The sequence below is a fragment of the Cygnus olor genome, chromosome 3 (assembly GCF_009769625.2).
Source record: "Cygnus olor isolate bCygOlo1 chromosome 3, bCygOlo1.pri.v2, whole genome shotgun sequence".
NCBI lineage: Eukaryota > Metazoa > Chordata > Aves > Anseriformes > Anatidae > Cygnus > Cygnus olor.
The window spans coordinates 41,130,226-41,145,428 of NC_049171.1; the positions used below are offsets into that span (position 1 = coordinate 41,130,226).

The 15,203-nt window shown below is 43.2% G+C and overlaps 1 protein-coding gene across 11 annotated transcripts in view; it reads right to left on the minus strand.

Moving 5' to 3' along the window:
* EPHA7 (EPH receptor A7) overlaps positions 1 to 11,789 on the minus strand; it is a 171,147-nt gene extending 159,358 nt beyond the window's left edge. For 5 of the 11 annotated variants that reach the window (XM_040552968.1, XM_040552973.1, XM_040552972.1 and 2 more), the window contains exons 1-3: positions 11,427 to 11,766; positions 7,276 to 7,340; positions 2,331 to 3,000 (exon numbers count right to left, since the gene is read on the minus strand). In XM_040552968.1, coding sequence (XP_040408902.1) covers positions 2,331 to 3,000; positions 7,276 to 7,340; positions 11,427 to 11,523 — 832 coding nt within the window. In that variant the 5' untranslated portion in view covers positions 11,524 to 11,766. Of the gene's footprint in view, positions 1 to 390; positions 487 to 2,330; positions 3,001 to 3,307; positions 3,407 to 7,275; positions 7,341 to 11,426 lie in introns of those variants that run through there. The other 6 variants (XM_040552967.1, XM_040552976.1, XM_040552974.1 and 3 more) reach the window with 4 other exon arrangements.
* Positions 11,790 to 15,203: the final 3,414 nt, after the last annotated feature.

Below are 15,203 nucleotides of genomic sequence, written 5' to 3' on the forward strand. Positions count from 1 at the left end.
AATGCTTTCTACCACGAGTAGTCCCAAAGAAGTCACACAGCATGCCAGGTACAAAGTACTTGCAGAAGTGAGCCCTCAGACAGAGCTATAAAAGCTCTGGGTTAAGGAAGCACATATCGACTTGCTTCTGCTTGATCTGTTACACAGCTTGACAGTAACAGATAGCCAGTTGCATTAGTGTCAATGCTCAGATAAGTTTCTCTCAATATCTGGCACAAAAAAACAGATGCTGTATCAGTGTGCCAGCTGTATTATCGGTCACTACATAGTTGATCATACTTAATAACATCCTCAAGCACAGACATGGCTAACAAGCGTCACAGGCTGCAATTACTATTGTGCGCCACAGTCACTCAGATCACCCTGACTCTGTGCTGCCAGCAGTGCACATTCGGCAAGCAGCTGCCTCCCACCTTTCCTCTCTCAAATACATTAACTTGCCTCAATATGGAGCCAGAGTTTGTTTTCAAACTCTTAACAGGATCACTGAAAGAAAAGAAAAAAAATACCATAAATTATCCTCTGGACTGTTTCTAGAGTAGTGTATTCTCTTAGTGATTGCTTTGGAAGCAAGCCAAAAGTGAGAAGTGTTCTTGCAAATGAGCATACGGTTATACTCAAGTACAAGTTATCATTTAATTCTTTTGTCAACATCAGTGTGGTTAGAAATTAAGAAGCCTGTTTAATATATAAGTTACTTGAGTTCCAGTTACCAAACACCGATTTCTTCTCTATCTATCCACACCCCCAACGCCCCTCTCCCCCACTCACTTCCCAACATGTACTGTTGTCTTTTCTGGATACTTTCTTCTCAATTGAAAGACAAATAAAATTAGTATATTCATTGTATCAGCCATGACTAGGTCCCTAATCAAAGAAAAAAGAAAAAAGACAGTCACTCCAAAGAAACATTTGAAAACATCAAAACAGGTTTCAAAATAGGACATACTGCTTAATATTTTTAACAAAGCCTTAATACAGTCTGATGAGCAGTTTCATGTGGGCAGTTTTTCACACCCTGATTATTTCTAATGAGATCACCCTCTGTAGTGTATAAGCCTTCATCCCTTCCCAACAAAACAATGAAAGATTTGTGCAAGGCTACACAGGCCTCAGATCAATTCTACTCACTTCACCTTGTATAGAATTTCCTAGTAAAAAAAACTCATCAGGAACACAGTCAAGCTTTTCCCTTAGGACAACTTATTAATAATGAGCACATTTACTTTCTTTCCTTTAGGGTGATCCTAATCCTCTACAGATTTTGAAATCCTTACATAAACATCTCAGACTCACTGACCGCAGCCATCTTTGGTTTTGAGATTCTGTAGGTTTTTCCTCTTCACAGATTTGTGGGTTTGGGGGGGGGGGGGGGCTGGAGGTGTTACATGCAACACCCGTGCAACTTACATGCAACATTTCTCACTAACATACGTCTATCATATGATAAAGATGTGACCATAAATAATTTGTTATCTTACAATAAGAATGATATATACCTTGTTTTAAATGTATATAAAAATATGTCTTTAAACAAACTGTATTGATTTTACTATAAGTAGAGACAGTAAAATATCGTTTCTTACACAAAGCAGAAACTTCTTACGCATGTAGCCCCACTGACAGCAATGCTAAGTGTAAGTATTTTTCTAAAAATGTGTAACTGAATCAGCCTGAATTAGAAAGTACAACACAATAGTCTTTGAGTTGCTAGTATTTTAAACTAATCACCATGATCCCCTGGCAAACCAAAAGTTTAGTTAGTTTTATGCATAAGATATTGTAGAAAGGAAAACATACTTCACCCTGGAAACCTGATATTCTGTTTGAAAGACCTAAAACAATATTCTCAATTTGTATGCATTCATGACACAAATCTGTAATGCAGTTTTTGTGTGTGCATTATTTCTATTACTAACCACACCTCATTCTAAGTTTATTTCCTCAGTTTTAGTTTCCTTGTAATCGTCACAGACCATATAAAAGAACAAGTTCTTTAACCACTCAGGGGTATTAATACAACATTCTGTACCAAGAAGTATAAGGACTGTCACCTTAAATTGCTCAGAGTTTTAGCCCTGAATCAGTATTTATACTTCACACAAGTTTTTAAATGTAAACAAGAATAAAGTTAAATGCAGTACACAACTGCCGATGTCCATACCTAGAAAAACTGACTGCTTTAGACTGGCCAGTGTAAAGTTTACAGATTGAGGATGTGAAAACTTTAGATGCAGACTGATGATGCATTTCTGTTGCAGAGAAATAATAAGATGGTACAATATAAACCTGTATTTGCACATATTACAACAAGCTGTATGTTTACTTACGTTCACACGTGTCTCCTTTCTGCTGGTATCCCGCTTTGCAGATGCACTTTCCAATAGGCACTAGCCATTCTCCCTCTGCGCTACAGTGCATCTTCGGAGAGTTCTCAGCCTCCTCCTCTGCACTGCTGACGCAAGTTCCTCGTACTTCAACTAAAGAGGAAAACTCTGAGCCAGTCACTGTGTCAGGAAAAATAGCTAAGTTCTCAATGATGGACCAGCACTTCTTGTAGTAGACTTTGACAGAGACCAAAGCAATGCAGGCCCCTACATCCTGAAATGCAAGATAGAATCCTTTTTTGGACAAAGGTCCAATTTCTCTCACCTCTGTGTTAAGTTTCATTTTTCTTTCCCCCAGATCACCCTGGGTAAAACTTTCATCTGCTGCAATAGTGTCTATTTTTACATATTGGTTTTCTCGGATATTCCTGCCAGTGTCGTAGTCTGTTTCATAATAATACAAGTTAAAAGTTTCTTTACAAGTCCCCAGAACTCCAGGAAGACTGTTACAATCCCTCAGAGTGAATTTCAGTTCTACAAAAATCCTTTGTGCATTGCTTTTTGCAATCCAGTTAGTCCGAAGCCAGTTGTTTTGGTTTGATTCCATGACCTGGCATACCTGGTATGTTCGTATAGGAGTGTAGTTTTCATCCAGTCCACTAATTTCTTCCCACTAAAATAATAACAAGCAGTTAGTAATATAAAACAAATATGACATTGTAACTATCGTGTATTTGAAAAAAAAGCTTCACACAACTTAAGTCTCGCTCCTTTTTAACAGTTAGGCTTCATAAAAAGTATGTTATTATTAAAATATTCTTAAACATCCAAATAAAGAAAATACATATTAATCCAACTGGAAGATCTCCCCCCATCTATATCTTTCCCACATATAAAAAAATAAATAAACTTTAAAAATCATTTTGACATCACGGACACAATTCTAAAGGGGAAACTTCAGAAAAGGCTTTTCAACGTACCAAGCTCTAATTCCACACTGGGTTCTCCCACATTTCATTAAGGTCATGATAGTTTTGGGTAAGCAAAGACCAAAAGACAGCTTCATTTCCAGAAGAAACCTAAAATCAGTGAAGTCTTAGAAACTGAAATTGCCTATTGTGCAATTTCAGCCTTTGTGCAGAAAACTTTGAGTGGAGCTTTCAGTTGTAACGAAAGCAGAAGGCTCCTGAAACTTATGAGGTGTACGATTTTCACTTCTATGTGATGAAAGTGGCATGGAGAGACAACGAGAAACAAAGGACAGAATTAAAAGTCTGAAAGTGAGAAAACACTTTGGTAGTCTTCTTTTTGTTCACTCCATGTTCCGTTCTACTCACAAACCAACACATATAAGCGGATGCTCCTCAACTCACCTTTTGTTCAGTGGCTGCATCCATGTTAAAAGAAACAAATTTCAGTTGGCTGGGAGTTCAAATGAACCATTAGATTAAATATTCAGTTAAGAACAACCCACATGATTGAAAGTTCTCTGGTTCAAAGCCTGGGTTTTGTTGTTATTCCCTCCTTAGGGTAACAACTGCGTAACAAACCTGGAAGCGTGTAACAGACCTGCAGTCTTTCACAGAGTTTGGTGACTTTGAAATGTGCACCTCCAGCAACGGCAAACCTTCCGCTGAAATCAGCCAGGCAAATCTGCGCAGGTACATCCAAAACAGTGTACATCTCACACTTCTTTTCATATTTCTTGTAACATTAAACATACTGCAGAAACTGCAGCTGTAATAAATTAAGGGTTTGGGTTTTTTGAGCTATCCTCACCCAATGATATAGGCAACCATGACTTCTTATGGCACTTAGCCCTCTGGCCGTGTGTCAATAATGCACTTAAGCTCACGCTTAAGATCAATGACAGTACTTATGAGCTTAATGGTAAGCATGTGCTTAAGTGCTTTGCGGAACTATGATATTTGGCACCTCTGCAGGACAGAGCACCCACTGACATTCCTCATACTGGTAACCAAGCATGGAAGGCATTGGTTTTCCAGACTAGGGACCATGCAGTATACGGTACTTTGCAAGCCTATTTGACAGCAAATGAGATCATTTTAATGTTGGCCTACTGCTCCAAGAAAAAGCAGATGTAGCTGGATTGATGCTGCAAGTTATCACCACAAAATATATTACGACTACAGATGCTGAAATGCACAGAAGTTCTAAATATCAAAGTATATTTCAAAGACCTACAGTTAATATAGATGTGGTATGTATGGTATTATACGTATATATACACGGTATTAAATTATTGAAATATTAAATGCTCATGGAGTCAACTGAACTGAATGCATATGGAACTGCATTCATGTCAGATTATTTTGATAATAAATTTATTAGATCTGAACGAGTAAGATTCTCCCCAGCTCCCCCTGAGAACTAGCACTACTAACAAGAACAGGGAAAAAGAAGGGACCAGGGTTTCTGGCACCGTCACACTGAAGAATGAATGAATGAATGAATGAATAAATAAATAAAGCACCAATCCAAAAGTGACAAAATAGGCATGAAGGCTAAAATTTTACTGATTTTTATAATTTCAGTTTCACATCAGGTGGAATATTTTTATCTTGTGTAAGCAGTTCTCCCTGAACACACCAAGCCAGATTCTGGAATAAGACAGTCCAGTTAGGGAAAGTATCATATCTGTGAAGCAAGAGCAGTTCTAATGCAACACAGAACAGAACTTGACTCATCAGATTCTGAGCATCAACAGGGTTCTGCCACATCAAAATAGATTCATGTCCCCACCCTGGTCAAAAAAAAAAAAAAAAAAAGGAAGCAAAATATATTTAACAAAAATCAAATTGTTTTCCTGTGACATAAAAGAGCCGTCATGCAGGCAAGAGCTCACTGTACGGGGCTACAAAACACTAAATTCAGATAAGAAGTCTTACTTTATGTTATCTCCAGCTGAAGGCTGAAATCTAGCTTTCCACATTTTCCTGAAGCCGTGGAATATGCATGTCTTAAAAAAAAAAATATATGGGACTATGACTTAGAAGTTAATTCAGTAATGACAGAACTATTACTTCAAATAGTCCATTGCATACCTGCTTCTCTATGAAACTAAAAAAAAAATCATCAGTACTTCAGGATAAGTCTTCACCTATACCACCCGAGATCATACCTCATAAGTATTTTTAAAGTGACGAATTCCATGTTGGCTTTTATAGGAAGGAAATTCAATTTTTCTTTAACTTGCTGCTACATATGGTGATATTCATGCCATCCTATTTGAATGTATCCTTTTCTGTTGGTTCCAATATATAGTATTTAAACTTGTTAGTTTTTTTCAACAATATTTGAGATCAGTGTTAGATGTAACATCTGCAGTTGAATAAGGTATTTAACAAGTGCCTGGGTGATATAATCCATACTACGGTGAAGTGGTAGCTTCACTCAAGAGGTATATTTTCTGTGTTTATTCTCATGAAATCTTTATTACGTAGTAGACAATAACTGAAAGTATTTTTTTTCAAAATTACACTATTAAAATGGTATTTCTATGTTGATACACAGACAACTACTTCTGATCATTTTCACACAAACATCCAGTCATTAGTTTTCATTCATTTTTAATTTCACTGAAATTGTCTTCTACCTCTTAAAGTTCCCTTTTACCATTTATTGAATTTGACTCTACTTTCATCTTTAAGTATGCTGACATGTGTAATGTGTTGACATGTCTTTCATTATCTACAGGTTAGCGTAACATAATTGCCACCAACCTAATCTTTCAAACACCTCTGGTAAAGGCTTCAATCAATGTAAAACACTAATGCTGACGTTGTTAGACACCATAAGTGTTGAGCTCGTGTTACATTCTTTCTGAAGTTCTTACATTCATTTCCAGTTTATGCTTGTATTGATTTTACGATCTTGCTTTTAAAGAAAGACACTTTCAGATTTTCATTCTTCTTATTTAAAGGATTTGTTACACTTTTATATCCCCACTCACACTTCACGCTCTTCTGGCTCCAGATTTCTTAATGCGCTGAAGATTAAGGGCCTGATCCCCCACGTCCTTGTTCATGCAAGGAGTCACAGTGGATGCTGCAAGACTGCTTCCACGAGTAAGAACTAGACATATAATTTATTATTTCTCAGACTGAGCTAAGGTTGGACAATATACCCACTGTATCATTCTGAAAATGTTCTTTCTTCCTTAAGACTTGAGGAAGAAGGGGTTTTATATCACTTTTAATTCAGGATGAAAGCAGTATTTCTCAACATTATGTATATAATAAATAAGACAATAGTACAGATGTTTCTAAATGTCTCATTTTTTATAATGATGTACTACCATACAATGGTACATTTCACGGAATACCATGAGATTAATTTGTAAGCAAGCTGGAGGTGGCCTTAACCACATAATTGGTTCCTGGTTCCAGATATCAAGATCCTAAAGACTTGGGGATGTTTCAAGTTTGGAATGTCATTTCAAACACATCTGCAGTATAAATGTTTTTATTTTAGAGCACTTCAATCTGTGCTATTCAATTACAAAGAAAACATCATAAACAAATTTATGATCGCCCCTTATACAGAAAACGAAAAACATATTTTTAGAAAGTTTCCACACAGAAGTATATCTGCTGTTCCTAAAGGATAAAGGAAAAAGTGATTTAAAATACTGTGTTGTAAATATAGAGAGTTTTCTAGTACACCACAAAGGATTACAGTAAAAAAGAAAAGCTACTGAGGATGTTTAGGTGAGCTTCCAAAGAGACTCCTCCTTTTAATTAGCTTATGTTTGTACACTATAACCCGAGGTACACTTCTTTCCATTCTAAAAATGAAAGAGCCATAAACACTTGGTACAATTAATGAGAGAAATATGACAGCGAGCTAGTTTAAAGCAAGTGTTGCAATTGCTTTGGTAAAATAACTACTCATCTTCATGAACTTAATTTTTGCATGGAGTACTTACCCCATTGGGAGGAGAGGAAATCCATTCCAACTCTGTCTGTTGTGCTTTAGAGTCCAGCAATATTACTAAAAAAGAAAGAAGAAAAAAAAAAAAAAAGAATTTCCACCATTTGTTAAATATAATATACAGGAAAATAAAATCAAAGAACAAAGTCTAAATTTTAAAAATAATAAAACAATATATTTTTATACAAATTAATTTTTGTTCATATTATTGAAAAAATCTGCAAGTACAACTATGCATTTACATGTACATAGATGACTAAATGCTTTTATACCATCCACATATAAACAGATATATACTAATATTAACAATTTCATTGCTTAAGTCTAAGTATAATGTATTCCCTAGTGCCCTAAAATTATTAATAATCAGTCATTAAGATACACGTTCCCTTCATCTCCTTTGTCATAAGGAGGACACTTCCCATATGCTGGGAAATTTACAATGAGCTTAAAAACAAACAAACAAACAACAGCATTTCAATACTTATCCAAACTGATTTAGACAGGTCTAGTCTATATCTTACCATGAGTTGCCCTGCAGAAGCAATAGTCTTTTTGAGTAAGAAAGGAAAAATCATGCCCTTTAAGTAGTAATTCCATAAACAAATGACAAACAGGAATACAGAAAATAAGAGACTCTGCAATTACACTGCGTATACAAAATACTACTTACACAAAGTCAAACTAATTCATTTTATAGCAATGGCTTACTAAAATCTTCATGTCATTATACCCCAGTGACACTTCTGCAAAAAAACATCAATTCCAGTAGCAGTGCAATTATTTGCAGCTAAATGTGACCCTGCTTCAGAAAGTGGTTAATCACAGCCTAATAAACCAGCTCTTAACTATTTTACAGTACATATTGGAGGATATTACTGATGTTCTATTACCTCCAAATATACATTTATATGCAAGTTTTATATTTCAATTACAGTTATATGCCTCTCTCTAAATATATTATTATAACTTTCTGAAAGACTTTCAAGTGATACATATATTAATCTGTGATGTCCAAAAAAATACATGAAATCATTTGTTGTAATACTTCTTTTCAAACAGTCAAAGCTATACGGTGATCAGCCATGTATCTGGGCTTGGCATTTTGAAGATTCCTTCTTCAAAACTGCATACTTAACTTCATACTTTTATTTGGTAAATAAAATGTCACATCTCTAATTTAAATATATTCAATATGGTTATAGCTTTAAAGCTATTTATAGCTTTACGCACATCATTTAAATAGTGAAATTTCAATGCATAATTTAAGGCTTCAACTGGAAGCAACTTTTATCAGGTCTTTTGAATTGGTTATAACTCTGCTTTCAGCCTTTTGTCCTGGTAGAATTTAATACAAAACTTCAATGAATTACTAGAAAGATGGCACGACTTAAAAAGAAAGTATTTAAAGGTTCATCCAGTAATATCTGAAATATTAGTTGAACACAAAACGGTAGCTTCCAGGCCTGTATTTCAGTAATAAAGTCGAACTACTCATTAAAGAAGTCTGATAGTCTCTTTCTAGAAAGATTATCTGCTTATTTCATTAAGCTTGGATCCAAGAGGCTTTACTTTGTAACACTTTATATAGAAAAGCAGGTGGTGTATGTGGTGGTTTGTTAAACAAGAACATTTCTAACGATCCTGGAAGAAAAGGTACCGTGAAAAATTTAACCTTTTCAGCACCAGCACAACATCCCACGGCTGCAATTCATTACACTTTTTATTTGGCAGCAGTTATCCAGCACTTAGCAACGGGCGGGCACATCCCAGAAAGACAACACGCAAAAGAAACAAACAAAAAAAAAAAAAAAAAAAAAAGGCGGCAGCTTGCTCTGCAAATACCCTGAAAAACGCTGCCTTTCCGCGTCGCCCCGAAAGTTACTGGGAACAAGCATCCCCGGCGGGCGGCTGGTGCACGACTCCCAGCCCGGGAGGCGCGGTGCCGCCGGGGGCTCCTGCGAAGCGGCGGCGGGGAAGGGGCGGCGCCGCGCTCCGCGCACCCCCGGCACCCGCGGGAGATGCGCACCGGGCACCCTCTGCCCAGGGGCGCGCAGCTCCCCGCGGACCGGCCCTCCGCGGGGGCGCAGCTCGCTGCCACCCCCCCCTCCCCCCCGCCCTCTCTCCGCTCCGCTGCGGGACGACAGAAAGCGGCAGGAGGCGTAAAACCCGCGGCCTCGGGGAAGGGGCTCCGCGAGGTACCGCGCACTCGGAAAGCGGCGGCCTCTTGCCTCCCCATGGAGCCGCGGCCGCGCACCCGCTCCGGGCAGCAGCAGAGCGGTGCAACCGCGGTCCCCTCCCAGCAGCCGGTTTGGGGAGGGGGCGTCCGCGGGGGCAGCCCCGGGACGACCCCTGGGCAGGTAACGCCGACACCCCCTGTGCCGGAGAGCCCCGCTCCTCTCCAACATCTTTTATCGAGCTGCAGCAAGGAAAGTCGAAAAACTTTTCAGCCTCGCCCCCCTCTGCCGTCCCCAGAGGGAAGCGAAGGGAACCACGAGGGGCTGCAGCCGCGACCAGCGCTTTATGGAGGCCAGGGTGAAGCCGAAAAGTTATTTCCCACCCCCCCCCACCCCCCCGCCCATCCCGCCTCTTTTTGCCGAGAGAGTTTTCGGAGCTTGCGGCAGGTAGAGCCACTATCAATCCCTGTCTGCCGCTCGCCCCCTCCTGACCCTCCTGTGGCTAGGCTGATTTTCCCCAAACGCCCGCACGTTGCACACACACCGTATATAAATGCATACATAAACGCCTCGGCACACGCAGCCACGAGGCAGGCTGCCGCCCGGAGGCACAGGCACAGCCTCCGGGGCAGAGCGGGGTAGGCTGCCGGCACCCCTCCTCCTGCCGCCCGGCCCCGCTCACTCGGCCACGCGTGACTGCTCCCCGAGTGGGGGGCTCTGTGTATCCCAGCCCCTCCGAATAAACTTTCGAGACGCTGCCAAGGGAAAGCTCTCTCCTCTTTCCCTCTCTAGGCTCGCCATCTCCTTCTTCTGTTGAGGGCAGAGGGGACATTTTAATTGAGGGATTTTTTTTTTTTCTTTTTAGGCTTGAAGTGGTATTTTATTGCATGCCAACTGTTTGGTGAAAATATTGACGTATCCGACCGGGGGGGAAGGGGGGGTAGGACTCCAAATGCCTTCATACGCACAGATACCGACAAAGCCCCTGCCTCCCCTCTCCCTACTCCCCCTCTCCCCTCCGAAGATGGAGACGGACCTTCGCCTTTGGCTGTCAAACGTGACCGGGGCGCTTTTTAAATCATTTCGGATTTTCTTAGTGTGAGAAAAGAGGTCCCCGAATGGACCTGGATTTTATACACCTCCATCAGTCTCCGATAGAAAATTGCCTGTTTTCTCGGGGGGGGGGGGGGGGGGGGGGGGGGGGGGAACAAATGTCCGGCGCTCGCATTACAGATCCCAGTGTTGGTTTAATGGGAATTAGGAAGCCCCGTAGTGATATGCAGATGGTGTAAAACATCCTTCCCGAAACCTCTCCCCATCTCCAGCGATGCCGGGGAACAGCACACGCGTTGCGGGCACACGACGCCGGGCTGTACCCCCAAAATGCATGCCTAGCCTGGGTGCCCCGGAGATGCAAGCCCCGATTTTGCACCCCGATGCTCCCTTCCCACGCTCCTTGCGCGGCCCCGCGGGGCCGGAGCGCTGCAGGCCCCCGGCGGGCAGCGGCACGGGGCTGCCCTGCAGCCTCCCCCGGATCGTCCCGAGCCCTGAAGCCCCCAGCCCCTGCCCGGGGAGCAGCGGGATGAGCCGCCCTCCCCACACCTCGCCCGGAGGATTAAGGCTGCCGGAGGGGAGCGGGGCTGCCCTGCGCGGATCCCCGAGCCCGGGGGCTGTCTCCCCAGCCCCACGCTTTTCCATCACGTGCAGATACCTCCCAAACCTCAATCCCCAGGGCAAAGGTAGTTGTCCTGGTCTCTCTCATATACACATATATATAGTGAACGCCTTGATCTTTCCTTCCCCCGAGCCGCAATTAAAATAAAAAGAAATTAACGGGGGGGGGGGGGGGGGGGGGGGGGTTGACAAGCAGCTCCCGGCGGCAGGCAGGTCCTCCCCTAAGCCGCCGCACAGACTTGGCGTGCGAAAAGCAATAAATAAGCCCAAACTTTTGTTTCCCGCATCACCTTACCTTCTTTCGCAGCCTGTGCCTCCCCCGTGTGTGCAAAGCGGAACAGCCAGACGGAGCACAAAATAATCCAAGAAGGAAGCCTACTTCGCAGAACCATGGTGCAGGAGCGGGGCTGTTTTGATATTTCTAGCTATCTATTCCTAGCCGCTGCCGTTGCCGCCGCTTGCTGGGTGCTAGAGAACGGTGGAGAATTCGCTCTGCTAGTCTCCGGCTCGGCGCTCCCTCCCTCCCGGCTGCCTTTCTCTTTCTCCTCCTGCTGCTGCTGCTGCTGCTGCCGCCGCTGCTGCTGCTCGCGCCTCCTCCGCGCCGCTGCCCGGTCCCGCACCGGGCCGCCCGCCCGCGAGCCCCGACTGCAGCCGGGCCGCCCGCGCCGCGCTCCGATAATATCAATTAGGGCGAGGGGGCGGGACCGCGGCCGCGGGGCTGCCCGTCCCTCAACCTGATTGACAGCTAGAGGCGTCCAACCAGCGACGAGGCTCGGCGCCCGGCGGGCCGAGCCCGGCGCTCGAGTGGCTGCGGGCGGAGGGGCGGGGTCGGCGGGGTCGGCCAATGAGCGGGCGGCGGGGTCGGGTTGCCGCTGGTGCTGGGGAGCCGCGGGATGAGCGCGGGGCAACGGGGCAACGGGGCCGGGGCTACGGGGCCGGGGCTACAGGGCCGGGTGAAGGCGCTCGGGGGTCCCCCTGTGCTCGACCTCTGTCCCCGCCCTGCAGCTGCCGGGGCAGGGAGCGATGGGGGTCCCGTCCCGTCCCGTCCCGTCCCGTCCCGTCCCGTCCCGTCCCGTCCCGTGGCCGGTCGCGCCCCCGGGTGCTGCCGCCGCCCGGAGGAAACTTGGTCGGGGCGGCGGGGTGGTACCTGGGACATTTCCGTGCCCGAAGTCAACTTCTTCAGCACCACGAGGGTTGCCTGCCCTGCCCTACCCTACCCTGCCGTGTTGTTTCCTTTCTTTTCCCCTTTTCCCCGTGTTTTCCCCAAATATTAACAGCTGCTGAACGGTCGTAACTGTTAGATGGGGCGGGCGGGGAAGGGGCCGGTGTTTCTTTTTTTCTGTTTCTTTTCTTTTTTTTTTTTCTTCCTCCCGTCGGGTGTAACCTGAAGCGACGGTAATCCGCTAACAATGAGACGCTTTAAATAGGAGGAAGGAGGGGAAAAAAAAAAAAAGGGGGGGGGGGGGAGAGAAACTTGCCAAATGCCTTTTGTCAGCGCTCACCCTACGCGCCCGGAGCTGCTTTTTCCGAGGATCCGTCGCTCCCTCACCCCTCCGTTTTCCCCTTTCCCCCAGCCCAACCTCGCCCCTCGCCCCTTCGGAGAGGGAAAGGAGAAAGCGCCCCGAAAACTTCCTGCAGCCCCGGCCGGGCTGCGGAGCGGGGGGCGCTGCGGCCGCCCCGTCCCCTCGGCGGGACTTGGCCCGAGCGCTGCCCCCAGAGTGCGCCCCACGCCCCTCCGCTCCCCTCCTGCTGCCCCCCTGCCCTACCCGGCCGCCGCCTTTACCGGGGAGTAAGGCACGGCACGGGACCGGGTCGGCACGGCTCCGTTGGAAGCGCAGAGCCGTGCCCCTTCAGAGGATGGAAATGCCGGGTAGACCCGAGAACTGGTGCTCGTCTTGGAGGCAGGCGAAGATAGTGAAGCGCGGGGGGTGCAGTCGCGGTGCGGTGGCCAGCTGGTGCGAGAATCGGAAACAGTCCTCGCCCAAGTGGGGATGGTGGTACAGAAAATAAAGCATGGGTGGAAATTTAAATTGTGAGAGCTTCTTTATGAGATCTTTCTGTAGACAGAGAAAAAATAGATTTTTTTTTTAATTATTTTATTTATTTTTTAAATGTATGCTCAGCATTCTCAGGTAAGCAGCCACCATACTCTCCGGGCTTTAAGCACTTTCCTTGTGGTCTCATTACTTCTGAGAATGGTGCAGAGGCAACCTTAAAAATGCACTGTATTCTTTTCATTTGCCGAATTATTAGTGCTCACTACGTAGAGTGTGGCACTTCTGTGCATTTCAATCAGAATGCTCTTTTGATACACTGGATGCCACGATGAGTATAGGCACTCTTGATTCCCTCATCCTCGCTCATCTCTCATTCCCACCCTCATTGTATACCCGGAAAAGGGAGCTGTACAGAACAGTGAATTTGCATGTATTCTTTTAAAAGACTGTTTTGTTTTAAATATTTCAATACAGGTATTTTGTATTTTCTTTGGAAGTTTTCATAGATAAAACTTATTTTCATGTGATATACGCTGTAACAGTGATTACAGCAAATCTAGGAAATCCTTAACCTAGATAGTCCTCTACAATTTTGTAGCATAAAGCGGAGGCATTTCAATACTAGACGACTAAGCCAAAAAGACAATTTTCAGCCTACAGAATGTAATCTTTCTTTCTAAAAGTGGTTCGTATCGAGACTTTGTCTGTTCATAAAAACACAGGAAGTCACTAAATGAACAAGATGACAGGAGAAAAGCATGAGTGGTAATGACATACTCATGCCCTGCATGTAATTTAGGCCAGCCACTTATTTTCAACTTCATCTGCATTTATACAGAAATACTACAATATTGTATAATCTAATATGTGTAGAGGGTGTGTACTCAAGTAAGGATATTTAAAATTACATAAACATATTAACCATACAAAGAATGTATGAGTCTGTAAAGAAATTAAATAACAGATTAAAAAAAAATAAAAAATGTGTATTTCTCTTCCTGATCTACTCATTTGAAATGCTCTGTCTTCCTGATAATCATAACTTGAGCTTAAAATGGCATGCTATACATACTGCTTCCTAAAAATGGCTGTGGATGTATTCACACTTACACAAAAACAATTCAGATGCATTGAGCAGTCATATTACAGATTTTTTTTCTTTGCTTTCTTTTTTTTTTTTTTTTTTTAATTTTGCTTCCTACACGTGAAATTTTTGTGGAGTTGACTCAGAACTTGAAATTCTTCTTAGTGAATCTATTTTTTCTTTTTTCCTGTGCATCTAGCTCTTGTTTTCTAATACTTCATTGTATTCTTTAGGATGGTACAGCCTCTGTTGTATCTCATCCAGCTGAGTGTTGGATTTTTGTGAACAAAAACAGAAAAGAAAAATATTACAACTAAACCAAAATACTCAAGCTAAATGGACCATAGCCTTCAGTTTTGGCACCAGCATCTCTGAGACGAGAGGAAAAAAAAAAAAAAAAAGAAAAAAAAATGCATCTGGAATTTTTATTCAACTCAATGTGTTACAGTTTCAACACCATCAAAGTAAGTGCTTAACTGGAACAACAAAACCAAAGATAGTAATGTGGCCTTTTTGCTTTGTTCGGTTCTGTTTTTGTTTGTTTGTTTTATTTTTTCCCTTGCTGAAAATCTGTAGGCCAGGTTCTGCATTTTATTTAAATGTGCGTAGTTAGAATGTCTTTTTTGATGGTAGGTTGATATTAGTTTCCCTACACTGATACTAGCTTGATACCAGCACAACTTCCATGTAGTAATGGTTAACTCTATCTCCAACAGATAACTCAATCCAAAATTGTGATACAAGAAATATGGGCTGGATTCTAAGTCTGCACAAGCGTATGCAAGGAAAGGATCGTGGCTTGAATGAAGCTATAAATTCTGTTTCACAAATTCCCTTTCTGCAGGATTCAAACTTTCTTTCTTGGCTACTTTGTACAAAGCTGCAGCAAATTCTGAATAGCTTCACAAAGGTTTTGGAGGTTTGCTTTAGACATAGGTTGTGAAAGTGATATTGAATCTTGGGTCTGTCTACACAAGAATGATTTAAAGCC